The following is a 22,665-nucleotide window of genomic DNA, read 5'->3' as shown; positions in this document are numbered from 1 at the left end:
AGTGATGAATACACAACATGAAGCAGGAAAAGGAAGACTTGTTACAGGGATCCTGGCTCTGAGACCACTGTAGTCCTCAAGCCATAAAGTAGCAAAGCCTTGTCTTAATATTGAGGCAAAAGAAATGGAGGGAGAAAGGACACATCAAAGACTGTATAACCAGTGGTGTGGACAAGAGAAAAAGCTAACGATGACAACACAGTGCTGCTGATTTTCTATCCCATGGTCTTCAGAATATGCTGTTCGCTCTCTAAATATTAGTAAAGTTGTACCTTGTGGTATTACCTCCGGAAAGAAGAGTTCTCCAGTCAAGTTGGCAAAAGTGAACTCCAGATTTTGTCCAGTAATTCTCCAGTTAACAGAAACATTTCCCCGGCCAGGGGGTGTTCTTATCACATGGAATTGCAAAATCTCCCCTGCAAGTACAATGTACAGATTGAATGCTGAATGACAAGTGAATTTAACATTTGAACTCAACAAAACCAAGCATGCAACTAGAACAGCACCTTTTCTAAGAACATGACAAACGGGCTGTATTGAATTTTCTGGAAGCTTTATACATGCTTATTGCTTATTAACACAGGAATCTCACTTCAAATAATATTTCCATTTAATGAACTTCTGGTAGTCTAACACGTACAAGTTACAAAAAGCACACACTTAAATGGAAACACGAACTTGAATACACTCCAAAACATGCACCAGAACATCAGTGTTCTGTAAATTCAAGAAAATAGTCTTCATGGCCAAAACTTGTGGGAACACAAGTAAGTTCTTCCTTCACTTCTCAAAAGGACACAAATTCCTTACACTGATATGCAATGTGATTTTACACAATGCATGCATTAAAGTGCTTGCAAATACCTGAAAATCACATTTCTTTAGATTGTCACTTACATACACCATCAATGATTTTGTTTTATAAAAAGAAATACAAAGGACAGGTGTCAAGCCTGTACATCAAGTCTGTAACTGCAAAGCTACAGCTTATTCTTTCTGGAAAATTGAGGGCTGTTCGATATTTTCTAGTCCTGACTTTTATCCCCATAGACTACTTGACAAAATGGACAGAAATCATGATAGTCATTTATTTAGAATTGCTAATAGTGGAAAGTAAGTTTCCACAGCGCATTCTCATGGCCATGTGGTAGGCTGAAAATATGCTCGGAGCACGTGTTTTATATGATGATGAGCTCAAGTGAAAGTATGCTAACAAACCCCGTCACTAAAAATCATCATGAAAATCGGACTTGAAAAGCTATAAAAGATGATGTTTGTTGACATATCATGGAAATTCATCAATATTAGAAATCATTTTACTCAGTTACACAAGTGTCTTCTGAGTATATTAAAATCTTACAACATTCTTCAAAGCAAAATAAACATTTTTCAAATGTTTGTTAAATGATTTTTTAATTATTTCTAAAGATAAACACAAGCAAATATTTCCAGAAGTTTCTTAACTGTCATGAATTTAGAGACTAATTTTAATTACTAACAAATTGAATGTCTATTAAATTCAAAAACACAAAACTTCAGTATACTAAATTGTTCTGAGTGTACAGAATATAAGAAGGCAAAAGCATCAGACTCTCAAAAAACATGTTTAAGCATTTCAATACAAAAAAATGTAGTCAGACTATGTGTTGGATTTTTTAATCATTTTTTATTTTAGATCTAGGGAAAGACAGACCAACAGATAGAGCGCCCATTCACTGATTCACTCCCTAAATGTCTACAATGACCAGGGGTGGGCAGACACCAAAGCAGGAAGCAAAAAGATGCAACGTAGGGGTCCACTTACTTGAGCAGACACTGCTGCTCTGGGGGAGGTGGGGGGCAGGAGCTGGAGTCAGAAACCAGAGCCAGGAATCGAACCCAAGCACTCTCAAGTGGCTTAATCACTAGGCTCACCCTGCTCCCTGGATACTTATCACTTCATAAGCATATAGGTACTTGTAGATAGGAATCTGATTTTCCCAAGACTGGGTGTAACTAAAAGAGCCATAATTGACAGTGTATCACTGAGTTTTAATGCTTGTATAATTCATATGAACTATAAACATTGCTGTAAAAATCTATATTCTTCCTATTGTGCACACAGAATTTTTTACAGATCAAGTATGTATTGAGAAATAAAGTTTATTATTGAAAAGCACAGAGACATCTTGGGGTGATAACGCTGTTTCAGCTACTCTGCTGTCTAGTGACACAAACATGTTCAGAGAATCCCAGTTCTCAACTTTTTGAAATCACAAAATCTGTCAGCTCAAAAAACATTGCATTTTTAACACTTGATCAAACTCACAAAGAACACACAAATGGCAAGAAGATAAAATGTAGGTAGATTCCTGTTGAAGGAGATCCTATAAACATAATTCGGTTGCAAGCTTGTACATAAAGACTTAGAAATATACCACTTTAAGGTAAAAATAATAAAAATCCTAGTCAGGAATAAAGCAAAATCTTCCTTCAGACTTACTATGTGGAAAAAATACCTGAAGTCTAATACTACTTAATAAACCTCACCTCTGAAAATTTAACAAGTTAACCTTGGAAGTAACTTGCAAGAAATTATTCCAAGAAAACAATTTGAAGCATGACAGACACACACATAAATATGGGTCAAAGTATTTCTTGAACACATCATCTTGGTAAGGTAATCGCAAATGCATCCAATCAGCCAACAAGAAGAGCATGAGAATTCTCTAAGCAATAATCCAAATGGAAGTATTGAACCTACTGCTTTAAAACAGACTCAGGAAGCAGATCTACTTAGATGCCTCCTGGGCAAAAACAAGTCGGTAGAGCAGGCTATTGTCTGTGTGAAGAGCCATGGAAGGACACCAGAAAAACTCAGAAAGGACTGCTTAGTCTCCTGTGTCTAAGGGCAAGCGGAGGCAGAGAGTCCTAGCCAGGGTTTGCTCTAGCTACCAGCTAGCAAACATTTACTAGGTGCTAAGCTCTCCTCCAGTTTCTGCCAAGGAGAACAGACTGCAGAAGGCCTGTACCTAACCAAGAGTCTGACTAGATTACTGGAAAAATCATCTTGATAGAAAATCCAGAGTCCATCAAAAGCAGGGGGCACGTTTTAACCCTCAAGCAGAAGACTTATCAAGTCGTGTCTAGGCTTGCCTAGCACAGAGAAAGAACACAACTGAAAAAATGTATTTAAATAACCCTAAGTGTTTTACCCACTTATTCCTCAAACTGATTCTTTTTACAATGACAAAAACCAACAAAGTGGATAAACATAATGGAAAAGATAAAAAACAAATTTTAATGTACATGTTCACATGGCATAATATACCACCAAAATTGACCACACCCTGTGACTGAAGGAAAATGGTTTAAAAAATGTATAGGAACATGGGGCCGGCGCCGCGGCTCACTAGGCTAATCCTCCGCCTAGCAGCGCCGGCACACCGGGTTCTAGTCCCGGTCGGGGCGCCGGATTCTGTCCCGGTTGCCCCTCTTCCAGGCCAGCCCTCTGCTGTGGCTAGGGAGTGCAGTGGAGGATGGCCCAGGTGCTTGGGCCCTGCACCCCATGGGAGACCAGGAAAAGCACCTGGCTCCTGGCTCCTGCCATCGGATCAGCGCGGTGCGCCGGCCGCAGCGCGCCGGCCGCGGCGGCCATTGGAGGGTGAACCAACGGCAAAGGAAGACCTTTCTCTCTGTCTCTCTCTCTCACTGTCCACTCTGCCTGTCTAAAATTAAAAAAAAAAAAAAAAATGTATAGGAACATGAAAAATGTGAAGCCCATACTATGAGTATGAGTAGTTAAAAATAAAGTTAAGTGTTTCTAATATGGATAGCCTATATATAGTTTTGAAAAGAATCACATTTATCTTTCAAATCTTTGCAAAGAAAAAGTATTCATGCTATCTCCAGGAAAAGGAAAAAGAACATAATTCCAATGAACCTAATTGTGATGCAGCTGAGGGTGAGTAAAACCCCTAACACAGACCTACAGAGAGCACATCCATCATTCTCAATTTCTAAATTTGTCCATTTGAAATAAATATTTACCACTCTCCAATTGCTTTAAAATCAAAACACAGGAATAAGATTCCATAGAACGCCATACGTTATTAAACACTAAGGCAATCCTTCCCCATGAATCAAAAAGGCGTTCTTGAGCCAGAAGTACAGCATGGCCCACACTTTAAATCTAATCACATAAATGAACACTCCAAACACTAGGCCAAAAGCAGTATTAACATGCTAAAAGCTCACCCAACAAGATTTTTTCCACCATTAGTTTAGTAAATATCTCTGAATCACCATGAAGTTTTCATTCATTCACTTTGGGAAACTCATCCGGAGACATATTTTCTATGCAGTTTTCATAGTAATATAAAGACAACATACACAAAATACTGAATTCCTGAGGCCCAATACGTATTTGAAAAAAAAAAATTACTTTATACTCAAGAAAAAGAGTTAGGGGAAAGAAAGTAAGAGGGGCGGGGTGGGGAGGAGCTGCTCTCTTCCACCCCTGCCCCCTTTTTATAAGAAACCATAAAAAACACGTTCTCCTGGGAACTGATGCAGATCCTATCTCCTTGGTCTCTCTTCCCAGCTGGCTTGCCTCACCCTGCCCTAGAGAGCTTCATGCTGTACCCATAATTACGGCATTTCTTCTTTTGTCATTCACAAAGCTGACTGCAACTGGCACCATTGAAAATCCAGATTTCATCTCTAATCTGAAAGTTTGGTTCCCTCGCACGAGACCTGGCTATACCAACTGTTATTGTAACTGAAGTTACTTTAACAGTTTACCCAGAGCTCCTGTGCTGTCAGGTTCTACAACAGATAAAGTTCAAGCATGGCAAAGTCTCTGCACGGAGGTGCCCTCCCTGTGTCCTGGGCCGTGAATGCCACACAACTGGGTTTAACCTCCACTGCTCTGAGACCATGTATTTATGGTTTCCCTCAAAGTTCACGTTCCTGTGTCAAAACCCACTGTACCATTACTTCCACTTCATAGGAATGCCGCTAAAGTGAAATATGGATGAGGCGTGTCAGGCCCACAGGAACACTCCACAAATGTCGCTGCTGTTGCAGTTAGTATTAATTACTCCAGCAGTCCCTTTGTACCTGTATGATTATCAATAACCTTTTGATAGCTGATGACCAGCCTTTGGATTGGAGGAGTGGCAGCTGAGTAGTCACTGTTGCTCATTATTGCTACGACAGCATGCAGTGCTCAACTAAGAAAAGCGAAGAGTGTTGGAACACAGCTCCAACGCTTGTGTAGGTAAAGTCAGTACAGCTGCAAGCTGGGCGTGCAGTGAGGGAAAGGTAATGCACACTTTGATGTGTTCTGTTTCCAGCATGCCACTGACTGACTGTCTGATCTTGTCACATCACTCCTCCTCCCTGGGTCTCAGCTCTGGTTTCTCATCTATAAAACGGAGGTCCATGGGCTCCTGCACCTGCATGGGAGACCAGGAAGAAGCACCTGGCTCCTGATCGGTGCAGCGCCGACTGTAGCGGCCATTTGGGGAGTAAACCAACAGAACGAAGACCTTTCTCTCTCTCTCTCACGGTCTATAAGTCTACCTGTCAAATAAAACAAAAAAAGGAGGTCCAGACACACACATGTTCTTCATTTCTCATCCTTTCATGCAATCTTTTAAATTCTAGATGCAAACTATGTAGTAAAACACCGGTTATAAAAAAAACCTTTCACCTCACATCCAGCTTATTCCAAAACAAAAAATATGGGTATAACATTTTAAACAAACTCAACTTATGCTAAATATGCAAAACTCTACCTAGAACATAAAACATTAATTAGGTTCAAGAAAATTATTTTTAATGCAATTTAAGATTTTCTAGTTTGGCACTTTGGTTCTGAAACAAAAACATGATATGAAATCTAGACTAAAGTAGTCACTGACTATAGACTATTTAATATCAACAGCTACCATCGAGCACACACTACGCTTGCCAGGAACTGAGCTAAGCACTTGACATTTACCTCTTACCTACCCCTCACAAAAAAACCTAGGAGGTCAATCTACTTCCTGTCATCAAGCGGAGAATGCTGGGAATGCCAGCTTTGACCAACTTCCTTGCAATGACACCAGTACAGAGCAGCAAGACAGAGTGCAGTATGAGTTGGCAACCTCCTAAATCTAATCAAACAGTTTACTACATAGACTTCTCCCAAAGATTCTCTGAAAAGATTAACACATAGAGGTCAACCAAATTGGTGGGGGTGGGGAGAACAGAATCTTTAAAAAATGACATCCATGGAAAATAGAATGAATATGCTGAATAGAACAGCAAACCCACCTTCATGACCTATGACAGATCTGGAAGCTGTCTGAAAGCTAACAATTCCTGCCACATTGTCATTGGCCAGAATGTGCACTGTAACAGTGTCGGAGCTGGGCAAGATTCTACTGCCGCCTTCGGTGTGCACCAAACCAACCACGATGCTTTCATCATCCTCCGGCTCAGAATCATCCAGAATGGTCACAGTGACCGTCTTCTTGGTTTCACCTATAAAGAAATTAACGGAGTAAGAAGTAGAGTCACAAAGTTACCCATGTAGGCAATTCCGAAAGGTCCAAAATTACTTCTAATTAAAAAAAAAAAAAAACTGCTAAGAATGGGAATAGGAGAAGGAGGAGAAAGAAGGGTAGGAGTACTGGCAGGTGGGAGGGTACAGTTGGGCAGTATCACTATGTTCCTGAATCAGTATTTAGGAAATACATTAAATTTGTATACCTTAAATAAAATTAAACAATTTAACTATTTAGTGAAAATAAAAAAATCTGTGAGTGAATTATAATAGTTCAGCACCATGAGCAATAGTAGCTCCATGATAAATTTTGTACAGTAATCTATATACTTTCACATATAAAACACTGTAGAAGTTCATTAATGTGGACGTATTATGGAAAAGCATATCTGAAGGTCCGAAATGTTAAAGGGTAGAAGGATTTCAAAGAATCATGGCTTCACTTCCTGGTCTTCAAGCCACAATGACCAGGAAAGAGTTGTGAAATATCTTCTGTTCAGTAATGGCTCTTCAGTAGAGTGGACTCTCCTCAGCATTCTGGAATTACTGTGAATAACTTTAAACAAGTATCCAACTCATTATCTTTAAAGACCAGGGACACTTAGGAAATGGCAGAGCAGAAAAGGGGTGGCAAGTTCTGAGGGAAACAACCAGTTTCAAATGAGGTGAGTCTGTGGGTAACTACACAGGATGGAGTACAGTGAAGGAAGGGGTGAGTTACAGGACCAGGGGCCAAGCAGTCTACTCTGCAATTTGGAGTGGAGCCCCACAGGGTACCTCAGAACGTCCCTAATCCCTACACAGCTTCTGCTATTCGGCATAGGATGCACCTTACTTAATTCCTCTTCACTGTCTGGAAAGAGTGAAAGGGTACGAAATTAAGAAGCAGGAAGGAGACACAAGGGTAAATGCATGTTCTCGCTCCTGACGCTGTGCATTTTTGTCAGCACAGCAGTGTCAAGGTCACCTCATTATCAAGGAAACCAGAATGACAGCAAGTATATAGTTCATTGTGTGATAACATCACAATTCATGAATCACTTGTATAATGCTATTCCTTAATATAACGTTCTTTGCACTTATCAAGACCACTGGAAAATCTAAATTTTCATCTTGACTCCCACCTCCTTATATTTTCATAATGGTCTTTGAAATAGGAAGAAGTATTACCAATTACCACCCTGCGCCCTTTCCATTAGGGATATCAGATTCCACAATTTCCCAAATCATTTTCTAGGAAAAAAAAACATAGAAATGCTTCCTACTATGTTAAAAATTTACTCTAAGCATCATTTTTAATAAAAGTTTGTTAAAATATCATATGTATCATAACTGGTTTGCCCACAAAAGTATATGCATTAAGAAGTTAAGCAGCTATAATTAAGAAGATAAATATCATCTATTAAGTCTGTTTCTTAACATATTACCTGAAAATATCTTGGTAATAAACTAAAAAAATACATGTGTTGGGTCATCTCACCCTACTTATGAATGGTCAATCATTAACAAGTTAGTTCACCTGTATTTTTTCCAGAACCATACTACATTTTCATAGTAGTAAGAATGTAGACATGAAAAATTCTTTGAAATATTATCCACGATCATAAAAGCACCATGAACCTTTACCTGCGAGAACCAAAATCCAATTAGAACCACTGCTCACCTTCTGCAAAAGTCAGAATATCTCCAGCTCCTACAAAGTCTACACCTTCAGTAGCCGTCCCGCCTACAACACGCCACTCAACGGTCACCTGACCCAAGCTGCCTCCTGTCCTGTGGATCACCAGCTCCACTGGGAGTTGGGACTGCTCCTGGACTTGCACAAATAAGCCATCTTCTGAAGCATTGGGACTAATGCTGTAGATGGCAAACACCCCAAATGCATCACCATTTAGTGCTATGACCACTGTGGATGTATTCAGCTGTCCAACAGTTGGCTGATTTTGCAAACTGGCTGTGAGGTTCATGAGGTGAACTTCCAGGAGAGAAATCAGAAAGCTCTCATCCATCTCTGGAGAATCATCGGGAAGGATGCAAACGGTGAGATTTGCAAACTCATCACCTTCCAGCATGATGGCCCATTGCCTCGTCACAGGCTCATAATCGCCTCCAGCCACGGCCTGGCCACTAAAGAGAGATGCTACCCGGGTCATGTTTTTCCTGTAGGTCCAGAAGTCTGAGCTGTTGACAACGGAGCTAACCCATGACGTTGTCCAGAAGCACTGGGGACCCTCAGCAGCACTGGAGAAGGAAAACGCTGAGCAAGCTTGCTCCTTGAGGCACAGGGTGGCGCAGGTGTCCCGGGGTTCCCGCACCACAGACACATTCACCCAAGTTCTCCCGTGCAGATCAGGCACCCCTTGAAATGGCGGTTCATAGTAGGAGAGTAAGTCGTGACCTCCTTCGACTGCAAGAGCCACTACATCAATGTCAGAAGTACAGTAGAACAACAACAGCCGGCCAAAGCGCCCTCCGCTAAAATGTGGAGTGACAATTAGAAGACAGGTTAAGCACCCAGAGCAATGTGTGGATTTCATTTACAGCAGAAGAATGCCTATTGAGGTTTACACTTCTAAAGAATGACTCAAGTACTAGTTCAAATGTACCGATGTTTTTAGATTTCTCTTTCGCCATTTTGTTTCCCCCTGTGAAGGGAAGCCTTGCTCGTTTTTCATCAAGGCTTCTTTTTGATCAAGCTATGAAAATATCATGCAAGATATGCAAATGGTACGCGTTTCAGAACTGCCAGTTAATTTTCATTACTAGATGTTACTGCAAGAAAGTGATAATGCTATCAGCACGAGTCCGTTTAGGAAACGTGGCTGCTTATCACAAAGCCCTGCAACCTCATACTCTTACATTCTGAAGGAGCTCAGTGGACAACCAACTGCAGGAAAAACAGGACCTGACAACCAACCCCTTCAGACAGCACCCAACTGTTCTTTAACCTAGAGATTGGTTTTATTTAAATTTAATAACAGATTAAATCACTTACGTCTGGGGTGAGAAAGTCCAGTGACATAGATACAATAAATGTGGCATTTTCAGATTAATAGGCACAATGCCATTAACACATGATAGTAACCTATCAAGTAAGTTATACTAGACCTAAATTATTTAACTGTGTCAGGGGCCCTTCCCCACCACCCACAATTCCCTCTGCTCCCCAGTCGCAAGCCATCTCATGTACCTTCTCCTGACAGTTATGTTAGCACAGGAACTTCTTTCCAGAGGCTCTTGAACACGATAAATGGACTGAACAAAGGCTACTGTACCATAAGGCTGATCATTGGCAGGAATAATAATATTTGCCACTCGATCTAACCCAACAGAACCTCCACCAGAGGCATCAGTTAGTTGTACTTGGATAACCTAAAAATACAGTGAAAACTTCCTTAACAGCATCCCAGTTCTGAAATTAGAATAAGAATGATGCAGGGAAAACAAATCAAACACATCCATACAAGTTCAAGAACAAAACAAAATCCAATATAAATGGCCTCAAAGAAAGTGGCCCAATTACATATGCAGACCCAGCAGGTAACAGAATAATCTATCAACAACTTTCAATGCAAGAACATGATTGTAAATAAGAAATATAGACCACTTAAATTCCTTAATATTTATATAATCATGTGAATCAGTTTTAATACCCATATTTATGTTTTGATTTCAACAATGATTTTTATATCTTAAACCTGTTATTTAAGGTAAATAGTTCACATACTTTTTAATAGATAATGTAAGAAATAAAGCATAAGAGATTATCTAAAATGGAAATTCTATGACAAAATTTAAAACCAAAATCATACACCAGATAAATTTAGAGAAGGAAAAAAACTACAACTACGTGTATTAATGAGTATCTAATACTTTGGAAGTGACAATTAGTATGTAAAAAAACATTTTTGTGGACTTCTATAAAAATGTGATATGACTGGGGGCTCAGGGGGTTAAAGCCCTGGCCTGAAGCGCCGGCATCCCATATGGGTGCCGGTTCTAGTCCTGACTGCTCCTCTTCTGATCTAGCTCTCTGCTATGGCCTGGGAAATCAGGAGAAAATGGCCCAAATCCTTGGGCCCCTGTACCCCCATGGGAGACCCAGAAGAAGCTCCTGGCTCCTGGGTTCAGATCGGTGTAGCTCTGGCCATTGTGGCCATCTGGGGAGTGAACCAGCAGATGGAAGACCTCTCTGTCTCTACCTGTCTGTAATTCTGTCTTTCAAATAAAATAAAATAAATCTTTAAAAAAAATGTGATATGATTGAAGAATAAATGCTTGTAAAAATTTTATGGAATCTGGGCTTTAATACTTGAATTTCATAATATAAAATTATCTTCAGCCAATATATGTTAGCAATGTATTAGCTTTCCTACTAAGACTATATTTCTAATTGCCATCATTTTTCCCCACTATGAAAAAAAAAAATCAATGCTAGGAAGATTTATCTAGCCTTGGTATTTCCTATGCGTTTAGTTCTCAATCATGCTTGAAGAACAATGAATGAATGAATGGAAAATCAAAATCTCAAGTTTCAATGATGCATACTTAAGCCAGAAGGGAATATGAATACAAAATAGGAGTTTGTAAGGAACAAAAACAGTAAAAATCAGGATATGTATATTTAATCATTTAACTAAAAAAATCAAAAATTACAATGTAATTGTACAAAATAGAACATTATACTAACTGGCATGTGTGCATGATCTAGACTATTCCTGCTTCTTGTCATAAGGATCACTTTCAAAATACCATACTTTGCACATTCTGGCAGAAAATATTATTTGACATTCTAAGTGACACAGCAATAGCCATGTGTTCTATTCACTATTAAGACAAGGCATGATCTACAGTGTCATTCTAAACTAGCCATTCCTCTCACCTCTTCGATCTCCGGAACGTCGTCAGCCAGGACCTCTAACAACAAGGTTTGAATGGTTTCCCCAGGGGCAAAGGTCACATTACCTGAGACAACTCGCAGGTCACCAGTAGCAAGCTGTCCATTAATGGTGGCAACCCACTGGACAGTAACATTGCCGAGTGTCCCAGAATTTCGAATTATCGGCAGGTTTACCATCACTGAGTTAAACTCAGGTTCCTCTACAATAAGTTTAGTAATCTGAAAACCTGGAGAAAAGACAGAGCTGAGTGGATTTCAAATGCAAGCTGAAACTAAGTCAAGACAGAGCTACCTGGGCACCACCCTAGAGAGGATTTTTCTTCCCCCTAAGCAATCTCTGAAGCTGAACCCCACCCCCCAAGACAGAGTAACACACTGTGATGCCAACTGGACAGCCCCGTCAAATTTACACGTTATTTTCCCCTGTGATAGAAGCAAAAGAACCATAGACTCAGAAGCTCAAAGGGGTCAGGTATGTGTCAGATGTGAGTGGAGGAGATGCAGGGACCCCTGTGGCCAACAGCACAAGCCATGCCCGGTACATGGGGTAGTTGCAATTTTGTACCCGTAACTGATGTTATATAGGAAAAAGGACTCCATGTTACCCAATTCTATGTATAAAGGAAGCCAAGATTTTTGTGTAAATTGATTTTTGAACAATTATCTAAGACTTCCAAGAAGAAACTCCATCTAGAAGCTAGACCCGACTGGAAATTCAATAGTCCATGACTTCCATAGGATCTACTCTTGAAGGTGAAAGAGACACAAACTAATCTGATTACCAAATAACCCGTAGGGGTCATCAGAGGCCTCAATAATAATGAATGCCTCTGTTGAAGCCCCTAATTTGGCTCCTCCTGTGGTTTGATTCAGCAGTTGCACGAGAAAAGATTCTTCCAGCTCAGGGTAGATGTCATTAATGATATACACTGGCACGGCTTTACTGGTTTCCCCTTCCAGCAACACCACATCTGATGAAGCTATACTATAATCTTCTCCTACAAAGACAAAAAGAAATGCCAAGAATTATTTCAAAATATGATAACAAACACCCTGTATCCTAGGGAAGTAACTATTAGGTATCAAACTTTATGAATATATTTGGAAAAACTTTGAGGGTAGTGACTCAAAATGGGAGATTTTTTATGAAAAAGTGATCAAGTTCATCCCTTCACTTTCAAAAAGATGTCTATGTAATTTGGTTATCATTATAGTTTGGATAATAGTTCAGATGTCCACCAAGGCCCAGGTTATAGAGGTCTTGGTCCATAACGTCTTAGAATGGTTAATAATGGACTAATATCAATGGTTAATGCTTTAAGAGGCAGCCAGCATTGTAGCCCAGCAGTTAAGCTGCTGCTTCCAATGCTGGAAACCCATATTGAAGTGCTTTTTTAAAGGTTTACTTGAGAGGCAGAGTTACAGAAAGTGAGAGGGAGACACAGAGAAAGGTCTTCCTTCCACTGGTTCTCTCCCCAAAAGGCCGCAACCACCAGAGCTGAACCTATCTCAAGCCAGGAGCTTCTTCCAGATCTCCCGGGCAGGTGCAGGGGCCCAAGCGATTGGTCCATCCTCCACTGCTTTCTCAAGGCCACAAGCAGAGAGCTGAATCAGAAGAGGAGCAGCAGGGACACAAACTGATGCCCATAAGGGATGACTGCGCCGCAGAAGGAACTCTGCCTTCCAAATAAATACATCTTTTATGAGACAAATTAAGGGTAGAGACTGGTTCTAATTATGACTTCTAGGAGATTGGTCCAGGGACGTCTTGAGGTCACTGAAGGAAAGTATTTCGGGTAAGGGTTGGTTATAAAGGTCGAGTTGGGCCTGCATGCACGCTCTGCTTCCTGGTTCACCATGCGATCCTCCCTCGACATCCTACCACCCATCAGCTTCGTCAGACAACAGACCAGAGCCATTCTCCAGTCTGAAACTGTGAATCTCCACAAGTGTAAGCCAGTTCCTATTTCCCTAAGTAGCTTCTCTCAGGTATTTGAAAACAACTGACATATACATAAAAATATGAATGTACAGAAAAATGGAATCCTCAAAACATTCAAGGAAAACATTACAAAATAAACTAGATTTGGATTTCAATTTTTTTTTACCACTCTAAACTTGTCTTTTAATTACATTTTTCTACAATCTTTATGAAATATTTTCAGAAATAGAGAAGCAGAAATCCATTGCCCACAAAACAGCCTTATGCCCACCAAAAATGTGCACATAAGGAACTAATTCTAACATCATTGGTAAGATAAATGACACTGCTGCATAGATGTCACTTGATGCACAATAGCAGCCATAAATGATACACTAGAATGAAGAGCTGCCCTACAAAGCTGGATCTCGAGCTGCTACTAGGCTGTTCTCAGATTGGCAGCAACTCTGTTTCTGGTCAAACAACGGGTTGGGATAGCAGCAAGCTGATAGCTAACTTCTTAGAATACTGATTAATCCCCACCACCTCTCCATATTGAGGTACCCTCTGTACAAACACACACACATCATCTGGTACTAGCTGAGTCTTGTTTATTGTCTTGTGGAGGAAAAAAAAATCACATCAAGATGATTCACCTTTAGAAGTCAGAGCTGACATCCAATTCATTCAGTCTTGTGACCACTGAATATACTGCAGAAAGATCCTAACTGAACTGTTCTTAGACAAACTCCTCTCCAACTGCTAGAAATCCACTACCAAAAGATGCCAGCCACCTCTTATTGCTCTTGCCAATGAAATCATCTTGCATATACATAAAATGGTTCATGCTGACCACTGCCTCTTCCCTATTCTTCATAAAGATAAAGGTGTCCAGAGACAAGGCTGTGGCCAAGCCCTGGAATCAGATGGCTCCTGCATCCTGCAGAAGACATTTACACAGGAATCCCTTCAAGGCATGAAATGGTGTGCAGAGAAAGCCCTGTATTCCTAGGTTCACTTTTCATCAGTTTGTGCCCATTTTGGTTATCACCGCTTTTTAATTCCTATTTCATTTTGCAAATCATTTTCACAAGTTTCATAAATTTACTATCATAAATCTATCAAAGCCTTTGATGTATGTCTTTAAACAGATGCAAGGTGTTGTTACATTGAATTGACCTTTCTAATTATCTCTCTGGGTGGCTTTGTTAATCAAGGATACATGTCCCTGTCCCACTCAGACCTGTCACCACTGATTGGATTGCTTTCTCACCAGCCGTGGCACTGAGTGGCACTGCCTTGAACTTCACAGACACATCTGCAAATGCTCCTCCTGTCCTAGTCACATTGATAATGGGTCCCACGTGGTTTTCTGCCACGCGAACAACTGGTGCTGAGAGTTGAAGGGTTCCAAATGCATCATCATTGGCAATGATCATTATGTGGGCAAGGGCTTCCACCTTAGGCCCAAGGCGTGGAGAATTTGGAACTGAAAGAAAAGATAACATCAGATTCAAAGACCCTGCCAAAAGTCACCAATAAGTCTCAGCAAGATGCCATCAGCCAAATGCGGTCCTTCTTTCAAGTTTTTTTCCCTTACCATTGAAATCTTAAAATATTCATTAATGTCTAGCATTCATCTAGACATTGGGGATACAAGAAGAATCAAATGGAAGCCTCCCCTCTTAATGTTCACATTCCAAGACTATTTTTTTTATCTTAGAATCCCTAGCAAAAGAACAGTTCCTTAGAGGAATACTTTAATATTGGAAATTTATCAAAAGGGAAAATATTTGAATTAGTCAATTTACATAATAGATAATGATGAAATTGACAGAATTATGACCTTCTAGCTAGTTCACCACCATTCCATTAAAAAATGTTTCAGTTACACAGTTGGCATACTGCACGTCATTATACTCCAATTATAACAAAACTGGCCCCCACCCCGCCCCACCCCTGGCCTGAAAAATTTGTTCTTTCCCCATCCGATCTTAGTTGAAAGAGTCACGGAGCACCTGCCTGCTGTGGTCTCAATATCTGTGTTCCCATCAAGTGCAAATATTGAAATCCTAGCTCTCAAGGTGATGGTGTTAGCATGTGGGGCCTTGGGAGGTGCTGAGGTTATGGGGTGGCACTCTCATAAATCAGATTTGTGTGCCAATGAAAACTGCCCAAGGGAGCTGGCAGGTGTTGTGGCTTAGTGGGTTAAGCCACCGCCTGCTTCCCACATGGGCAGCTGTTTGAGTCCCAGATGCTCCACTTCTACTCCACCTCCCTGCTAATTCAGCTGGGAAGGCAGCAGAAATTGGCCCATTGACTCGGGCCCCTGTACCCATGTGAGAGACCCAGATGAAGCTCCTGGCTTTGGCCTGGCCCTTCCCTAGTCATTGCAGCCATTAGGGGAGTGAACCAGCAGATGGAAGATTTCTCTTTCACTCTCTGACTCTGCTTCCAATTGCCTTTATCAACTCTTAGAAGATGTTTTCAAACTTAATGCTTATTATTCTTACAGTATCTTCTATTATACCTTAATTCTAAATATATTATTTTAATATTTTTGTCTCTAATATTAACAAAAACAAATACTTACTTGGACGAGCCTGTTCTTTCTCTATTAAAGTAGAATTGAGTAGTTTGATAAACATAGACTCCGATCTTTCTGGTTCATCATCATCCAAAATTGAGATACTTATTGTTGCCTCACTCTGATTGGCCCCAAAAAGAGCAAATCCAGAAGCCGACAGGTAGTCTCTTCCTTGAGTTGCTCTGGCTAAATTAGGTGGGAGATAAGGTGGTTTTTCCATATCATCCAGTGTTGCATAGGAGACAATGACTTTACCCATGAGCCCTTTCAACCGTATTATAGACAGGGTGATGTTCCGGGTTGCTTCCTCAACTCTCATAGGTCTATCTGCCTCAGAAAATATAAATACCCCGTAAGGATCATCACTAGCCCACACTGTTAGTGTGGCATTCGTGTGGGCACCCAAAGCACCGCTGGAGACACCGAGGATAGACACAGAGAATGTCTTGTCCAGTTCCGGCTCCTCATCCGGCAACACTTGCACTGTGATGTTTGCACTTGTCTGCCCAACGTCAAATGTGACATTGCCAGAGGTGAAAGCCAGATCACCATCAGGGTCAGAACCTATGTTCCAAAGCAGAGTCACTCGAGACAGAGCTCCGTGGGTTCTCACAACCTGTAAAATATTTCATAAGAAAATATGTCAGCTGAGGTTAAACCATTGACTTAAGTAGTTTACAACTACACACTAACAGCAACACAATAAATTTAAATTTTGTTTTCAACAAGAAGCAGGGGCCAATACAGTAGCCTCCTTGGAAGACCCTTAGAAAATGTTAGAAATAGAGAATATTTAAAAAGTGATTATTGCATGAAACTGCGAACTGATGGAAAAGTTTTTAGCTTCTAACTAAATAATTGCTGTAGCTTTTGTGAAGCTATAATACATATCAGTAATGAATAAATCAGTAGTGATCAATAATTTGTCATTTTTAACCATACTCATGAAAATTTTACATTCACTGCAAAAGCGGTATATATTTCATTGTAAGGAATAGATGAGTGACATGTTCCTGAAAAGTTAGCTGTTAAACTCATTTTTAAAGCAAATCATATTTCATTTTCAATATAATACAAAAGAATCCCCTTTGGTACAGCCATTATGGAAGACAGTATGGAGATACCTCAGAAATCTCAATATAGACCTATCATATGACCCAGCCATCCCACTCCTGGGAATTTGCCCAAAGGAAATGAAATCAGCATATGAAAGAGTTATCTGTACCCCCATTTTTATTGCAGCTCAATTCACAGTAGCCAAGATATGGAGTCAACCCAGAAGTCTGTCAACATTATAAAAAATTTATGGTATATATACACCATGAGATACTACATAGTGACAAAAAAATGAAACCCTGTCATTTTCAACAAAATGGATACAACTGGAAAACAATAAGTGAAGTAAGTCCCAAAAAGACAAACACCATACGTTCTCCATGATCTGTGTCACTCCCCGTCTTTGTGGAGGAACGACACTAAACCCTGCGCTGTTCTTTCGTCTGCTGGGCCCTCCCCGGGTTTGCTGCTGGTTCTTCCCGGGTTGGCTACTGTCCCTTCCACCTCCGTGGAAGGGCGGTTCCCCCTGGCCACTTTCCCCACTTCTGCAGGGGAGCGGCACACCGCCGGCCGGCTCTCTCGGGGGCTGCACAGGTGTTCCCCTTAGATGTTCCCCTTAGATGTTCCTGGTGCATGTCGTCTCTCTCCTCCTTTATAGTCCTCCTCCACCAGTCCTAACTCGGCTGCCCACACGCCGAGTACGCTGCTCTCCTCCAATCAGGAGCAAGTCCTACAGTTTATTGGCTGAACTGAAGGCAGCTGTGTAGAAGCTGTTTTCTCCTCTCCCAGCGCCATATTGTGGGAGAGCAGATGCATAGAATAAGTCTTAATTCCAGTAACTTAGTCTAGTCCGAGTTGCTCCCAGTTGCTCCCCACAATCTGTGGTAACAAATAGGGTACCTAAAAGATAATCTCTAGAGGTGAGATTGACACTTTGAGATGGGATGATTTTAAACAGTCCATGTCTCAACTGTTGAACAGTTTTGTTTTTTTCCATACTATTTGTTGAACTCTGTACTTAGTGCAGAGTTAATCTTACATGTATAAAGTTAACTGAAAATAGATCTTAGTATAAAATAAGAATGGGAAGAGAGGGAGGAAGAAGACGGGGAGAAGTGCAGGTGTGTGGGAGGGTAGGGTGAGAAGAATCACTATGTTCCTAACTTCGTAAATATGAAATGCATGAAGTTCGTATACCTTAAATAAAAGGTTTCAGGTTAAAAAAAAAAAAAGTCCCCCCAAAAATGTTTGACCCAAGCCATAAAATACATTCCAAAAAAAGAGAAAAACTTTCAGCAACAGAGTAAAAAGAATAAAAAGCTTAAAAATAACTTAAGAGGCAGGCATGTGGTGTAGTGCCTGATTCACATCCTGGCTTAGCCTCCAGTGTCCTGCTAGTTCATACCCTAGAAAGCAACAGCTCCTGGCTTTGGCATTGCCCATTGCTGGCTGTTGCAGGCATTTGTGAGTGGTGAATCAGAGGATGAACCATCTGTCAGTCTCCTGGTCTCTCTCCCTCTCTTCAAGTAAGCGAAAAATAAAATTTAAAATTTTAAGCTCTATTATAGCAAGTCCCAACTAAGAAAACTTTGTGTGTGAAATATTTATGTACCTCAAAGTAAAGTTAGACATAGTAATTGTGTAAAACTTAATCCTCCCTCTTAAATTTTTGAGTAATGAGCTATTCTGTCTACAGTTGCTCAATTTCTTCCACAACAGATTCATGATGAGCTGTCATAACAGGACAGAAGGCTCCGTTTGAGATATTTCTTCATTATTTGTATAAAATATGAAAAGCCTGCTTCTGCCCGACCCGCTCGAGTTACTACTGAGCTTTTCTTGATTTCTACTAGAACAAAGTCGAACACACACATACACACTTACCCCATATAGAATTGTTACTGCTGTTCACAAATGTTTTAGATTTTCTGTCTGAGAGAGACACAGTACTGGACTGCACTTGGCACACTGACATCAGACCTGCCCTTGGAGCTTGCCTTGAACATGGAAGTGTGCGTGGAACGATAGAAATCACTGCCAAAAAGCAGCTGAAGATGAACTGCTAACCTGCAGTTCCCTAAATCCACCATTCCCCCTCTTTTCAGGAAGACAAAAGCATTGTTGAGATGGAGCTCCAAGAACCCTTAGTCCCCAAAGTGAGTGGAGACCAGATCCCTTTAACGGGCCAGCACCCCAGTTTACTAGGCTAATCTTCCACCTGCGGTGCCGGCACCCCGGGGTTCTAGTCCCGGGGGTCACCAGATTCTGTCCTGGTTGCTCCTCTTCCAGTCCAGCTCTCTGCTGTGGCCCGGGAAGGCAGTGGAGGATGGCCCAGCTCCTTGGGCCCTGCACCCACATGGGAGACCAGGAGGAAGCACCTGGCTCCTGGCTTCGGATCAGCGCAACACGACTGCCGTGGCAGCCATTTGTGGGGTGAACCAACGGAAAGGGAAGACCTTTCTCTCTGTCTCTCACTGTCTAACTCTGTCAAAGAAAAAAAAATCCCTTTAACAGTTTACGTGGGACACATAACTACCATTGAAAAATAAATCTTTGTTGTATTAAGCCATTGAGATTTCAGAGATGTTTGTTAGCACAATCTAATGAATGAATAGGAAAAAAAAATTCTATGTAAGGGTACTGGTGCTATGGTGCAGCTGCTTAAAGCCCTGGCCTGCAGCACTGGCATCCCATATTGCCACCAGTTCGAGTCCAGGCTGCTCCACTTCTGATTCAGCTCCCTGCTAATGCACCTAGGAAAGCAGCTAGCTGAGGATAGCCCATGTGCTTGGGCCCCTGCATCCATATGGGAGACCCTGGCTTCAAACAGGCTCAGCTCCAGCCGTTGAAGCCATCTGGGGTGAACCAGCGGATGGAAGGCCTCTCTGTTTCTACCTAACTCTTTCAAAAAAATCTAAGTAAGATAAACACTTGTAATTGCAGTTCATTAATTTTTTTTAAAGATTTATTTATTTAATTTAAAGTTGGAGTTACACAGAGAGAGGGAGAGGCAGACAGAGAGAAAGATAGGTCTTCCATCTGTTGGTTCACTCCCCAAATGGGTGCAATAGCCAGAGCTGCACTGATCCGAAGCCAGGAGCTTCTTCCAGGTCTCCCACTTGGGTGCAGGGGCCCAGGGCCGTGGGCCATCCTCTACTGCTTTCCCAGGCCATAGTAAAGAGCTGGATCAGAAATGCAGCAGCGAGGTCTTGGACTGGTGCCCATGTGGGATGCTGGTACTGTAGGTGGCAGCTAAACCCGCCACACTACAGCACCGGCACCAGTTCATTATATTCTTTAAAGGATCAGATGTCCTCTAATAAAATGAATCCATACACAAAACTAAAATACAAATGCCAAATCACCATTCACTAATCAATTTGTTTTGTCTTTGCCAACAGGCTGATTGCTTTCCACCTACACAGGAAAAAAGCAACGCAAAATACTCATATACATTCATAAAATAATAAACAGCTTTTAACAGGACAGAAGGTGTCTAGGAATGAAGGGACTAATGTACTCACATTGAACGTAACAGTGCTATGTCCATCTTCCAGTTCAGTTCCACTAACAAAGAGAGACTCAGGGCTAAATTCAAACACGCCATGAGCATGGTCAGAGGCTGCAATTGTCACTAGAATTTGGGAAGCCACTCCTAGACTGGCTGCTTGAGCAAGTGCCAATAAATGCCAAAAAAAAAAAAAAAAATGTTAATCAGTAATTTACAAACCAAAGGAAAAGCCAAGGAACACATTTTGAAAAGAGTCTTCCATTCACTGAGAACATTCTAATTTGTTTTAGAAAGAAAGGCAGACACAAATGGTTGCCACCCATATTCATGCTTTTTATGACCTTCCTCTGGCGTTGGCACCAATGTGATACACAAGTGGTACACAAGTACTTGGAGATGAAAAAGGAAAACTCGTTTCTCCTTTGCTTCTCCATGAAAGAGAACATTCTTCCACAGAGTGTATGAGGAAGGTCTCCCACGACCTCTGCTGACCTCAACTTTTATGAACAGTGGCTTCCCTACGATTTCAGTCAATGTGATGAAAAACATCTTTGGTTCCCAATATACATTAATCCTAGGCTTATTTTCCATCATTATGTTATCCTAGATGTACTTTTCCTGAATCAAAACAGTCTGAGCCTATAACTAAAGACTCTAAGATCTAAGAAGCACATTCAATTTTTATGTTACATGAATGTCTACAGATAAGAAAGTGAACAATTCTGAGTAAGAGTAATTAAATATGGAGAGTACATGAGGCAAAGATCAAAGAATGAGACAGGTGAGAACATGAGTTCTAACACTAAAATGTAAAGCCTGACATGGTGAAAAAGTACAACAGCACTCTCCTCCAAGATGGAAATATCCTAAGTATTCTCTTCACACACTTTAAAAAACGTGGGTTAAATGCCGAGTCATGTCTGCATACGACTCTACTGCAAAAGCCATCATTTTTCACGGTTTCTCCCATTAACTGACCACCTTCTCTCCTGTCTTCCTCATATCATTTTCCTACCTATTTTGATTAAATGCTACATATAAGCCTCATGAATTTTTTTGGTATGAAAGGTATCATGTATTTAACATGAAAATACCAATGTCCCATTTCTCTTTTTAGGTAGTGAACGCTATGCAAAATATGTAACTATGGTAGGTTCCTACAGGAAGGAATGTGACTGATTTATCACTTGTTAGCTTGGGGAATAAACATGGAGAAAATAAGATGTCCTTTAGCTTCTTAGGTAACTAAAAAGGCCAATGAAAAAATACATTAAGGACTACTCATATTAAGTGTCAGTAAGGGGTTAGTATTATCTACAAAAAAAGACAAGTTAAAACTAAAATGTTTCACAAAGGACCTTGAAACAGCTGCTTACCACGTTTGCGAATAGTTGGAAGAAAGAATTCCACGTCCCCATCACCACTACCACTGCCATCAACCCTAAAGGGTTCGGCTACTTGATAAGGAGACACACAGAGACACAACCCACACAACACACATTGACACAATAAGAAAGTTGAGAGTTCTTAAATAAGCAAGAGGAAAATGAATTCACACAATGACATACATTCTTCCCTAGAAAATGTAAGTGATAAACTCATAATATCAGGTTACAAATTACCAAAACCTCAGGGAATACTTTCGGGAAACTGCAGTTGATACTTCTCCTGTATACCAATTTAACTGATTTTATTGTTAAATTTTCATTTATTTACAGTGTAAATTGTCTCCTAGCATTTTAAACATTAGCATATACTTAGGTCTTCACACCTGTGAAAGTCACCTTACGCTCACAACCACCAATACAAAATTAGGGAAATTCATCAACACATCTCTCCATCCACATATTCAACCCCCATATTTAATCCTCTCAAAGTGGATCACTGACATGGTGGACAGGGCCCTAGATAAACAGTAAAAATTCTGCATGGGCGCTGGCAGTTAGAGACACCAACAGCTAAATCTTTAGGGAGTCACTGAACCTGTTGGTTTCTTAGCTTTCTCAACTATGAAAGGTGGGGCCTTTTACAAAATGGTGTGAAAAATCAAATAAAATACTGGGAAATATGTTAAAGTAGAAACATAATCAGTCTTGTCAATCTGTAACTACTATAATAAATAGGAAGTGGTTATACCCTCAGTTCCAAGCATCTT

The 22,665-nt window shown here is 40.7% G+C and overlaps 1 protein-coding gene across 1 annotated transcript in view; it reads right to left on the bottom strand.

Annotated features, from left to right (window-relative positions):
• Positions 1-22,665, bottom strand: part of ADGRV1 (adhesion G protein-coupled receptor V1) — a 597,653-nt gene that overhangs the window by 457,765 nt on the left and 117,223 nt on the right. The window contains exons 26-35 of the mRNA XM_070056453.1: positions 21,887-21,967; positions 20,524-20,663; positions 15,950-16,559; positions 14,630-14,845; positions 12,218-12,433; positions 11,418-11,662; positions 9,726-9,907; positions 8,199-9,010; positions 6,304-6,513; positions 286-416 (exon numbers count right to left, since the gene is read on the bottom strand). Of these exons, the coding sequence (XP_069912554.1) occupies positions 286-416; positions 6,304-6,513; positions 8,199-9,010; positions 9,726-9,907; positions 11,418-11,662; positions 12,218-12,433; positions 14,630-14,845; positions 15,950-16,559; positions 20,524-20,663; positions 21,887-21,967 (2,843 nt within the window). The remainder of the gene's footprint in view (positions 1-285; positions 417-6,303; positions 6,514-8,198; positions 9,011-9,725; positions 9,908-11,417; positions 11,663-12,217; positions 12,434-14,629; positions 14,846-15,949; positions 16,560-20,523; positions 20,664-21,886; positions 21,968-22,665) is intronic.

The sequence above is a fragment of the Oryctolagus cuniculus genome, chromosome 14, assembly GCF_964237555.1.
Source record: "Oryctolagus cuniculus chromosome 14, mOryCun1.1, whole genome shotgun sequence".
NCBI lineage: Eukaryota > Metazoa > Chordata > Mammalia > Lagomorpha > Leporidae > Oryctolagus > Oryctolagus cuniculus.
Note: the sequence above shows the minus strand (reverse complement) of the source record. Positions and strands in the feature narration are given on the sequence as shown.